We start from the raw sequence: 1,978 nt of genomic DNA, 5'->3' as shown, positions 1-1,978 counted from the left end.
AAATACTTTAAGACTATTTCTGAGAACTGCTAAACACATTCAATATTCATTAAAATTAATGTACTCTAGAGATCAGTATAACTAAAAGTACAGTATGCCAACTGGCTGTAATTTACAAAATGTTACCAGTTTGTGATGAAATAAGGGTCTTATACCAAAATATAAATCAAACTACCACCAAGCAAACAACTCAAGTTCAGCTGTCATTTTATCCACAGCAAGACTTTCATAACAAAGGAAAATTGTCAATTTATATTCCACCAAAAGCTCCTTTCCTTGTAATAAACTGGGGAACACTGAGTAGTACCACTCCACAAGAGGTTACTTGAAAAACCTAATTTAATTTGCTGCTTCTCAGAATTTAGCCATATCAATGGACACAAAACTATTAGGTTGTCCTCTTCTTTCACAGCAAATGCAGTGATGATTATTGTCCTATCTAATTTACATACAATCATACGATACTCATTATTAGATATTAGGTACACCTAAATGTAAAGCAGGACCTACTATCCCCTTTTGAGGATGATAAAAGTGAGACTAACGAGTATTTTGGCCATGTTTATATACAGCTTGGTTTAGCAGTGAAACAAACTTCTGGTTATTTATTATTTACAGTTATTTCATGTCTGGTTATAAAGCTTGAGTACAATTTTATAAAATTATATAAAATAAGTCTACCATAGTAATCAGATTATTTAGAAGGAGTTACAGAACATTTCAGTGGTTTGAAAGCAATCAATATAACTATAGATTGCTCAAAATATTCTTTCAGTACTGTATTTGCCATATTTAAAAAAATGAGTTATTAATTACTGAAATCAGTAACTTCCTTCGTTTTTCTTTGGACAGGAACTATCTTTCCTAGTAACTTGTTTCTTAATACAAAGGGTCTTCAAAATGTCCATGGAAAGATTCCTATTCTCTTTTAACTCTATATTTCCACAAACTTTCTGAAGTACCCCCATATAGATGAGTACTTATCAAGAATCCCAAGGATATTTTCATTATATAATCAAACAGAATGATACATTCCAGTTTTTCCACATCCAAAAGAACTACAATATTAATGCTAACTTCCTTTTCCCAAAAGAAATAGTCAACCACTGTGGGGTATCAGTAAAGTAGAAATAAATCATAATTCAGATTATCTTGAACTGAAGATATTTATGAAATAAGATCATAACATCTCACTTCCAAGATATGCTAGTACTGATAGCTACTCAAACTACTCAAAATTATACAATTATAAAAGTGTATATTATAAAATAGTGAAAATTTTACATTTATTAAAAATCTGTTTCATTCCATTTGAAAGTGGAAAACACATTCTTAGATGTTTCTATCCCTAATAAATCCTTGCAAACTGATAAAATTCTAAACCAAGTTCTCAAGTCTTTTTCATGAAATACATCCTTACAATTTATATTAAAATGAAACAGGATGGTATTGAGAAAACAGTGTATCAAAGTAATCAAGGCAAAGTTAAAAACAAACAAACAAAAGTCCTGAGAACATGGGACTCAAGGAAATGAGTGGTGATTAATTATATAAGGCACAGGATACTACAGCACATCAAGCCTTCACTACTATCAATGAACAAAACCTTCTCCAAGAAAAAAATTACCTGTGATGCCTGTACTATGATTGGCACTCCTAAAACTCGCTGGCCAGTTAATCCTATTGCTAGAGGCACTGAGCTAACATCGACAAACTCCACATAAGCAATTCCTTTGGAACGTCTTGAATTTCTATCAGAAATCATCCTCACATCTCGAACCTAAAAAGAAAACACAAACTTAACAGAATTGTTTGTACAACCATCCATTTTAAACCATGTAGATATAATTATTTCAGAAAGAGACCAGAGGCATATTAATGATGAGGGAAAGGACAGAGCCTTTAAAAACATTTTGTGGGCCGGCCCAGTGGTGCACTCAGTAGAGTGCGGCGCTTGGGAGCACGGCGGCGCTCCCGC

General features: G+C 32.8%; 1 protein-coding gene across 1 annotated transcript in view; it reads right to left on the bottom strand.

Moving 5' to 3' along the window:
- Positions 1-1,978, bottom strand: part of RBM39 (RNA binding motif protein 39) — a 37,365-nt gene that overhangs the window by 19,183 nt on the left and 16,204 nt on the right. Inside the window, 1 exon segment of the mRNA XM_008569499.1 lies at positions 1,628-1,814. Within this exon segment, the coding sequence (XP_008567721.1) occupies positions 1,628-1,814 (187 nt within the window).

This window comes from Galeopterus variegatus, unplaced genomic scaffold, assembly GCF_000696425.1.
Source record: "Galeopterus variegatus unplaced genomic scaffold, G_variegatus-3.0.2 Scaffold3, whole genome shotgun sequence".
Taxonomy (NCBI): domain Eukaryota; kingdom Metazoa; phylum Chordata; class Mammalia; order Dermoptera; family Cynocephalidae; genus Galeopterus; species Galeopterus variegatus.
This window is presented reverse-complemented; position numbering and strand designations above follow the sequence as displayed.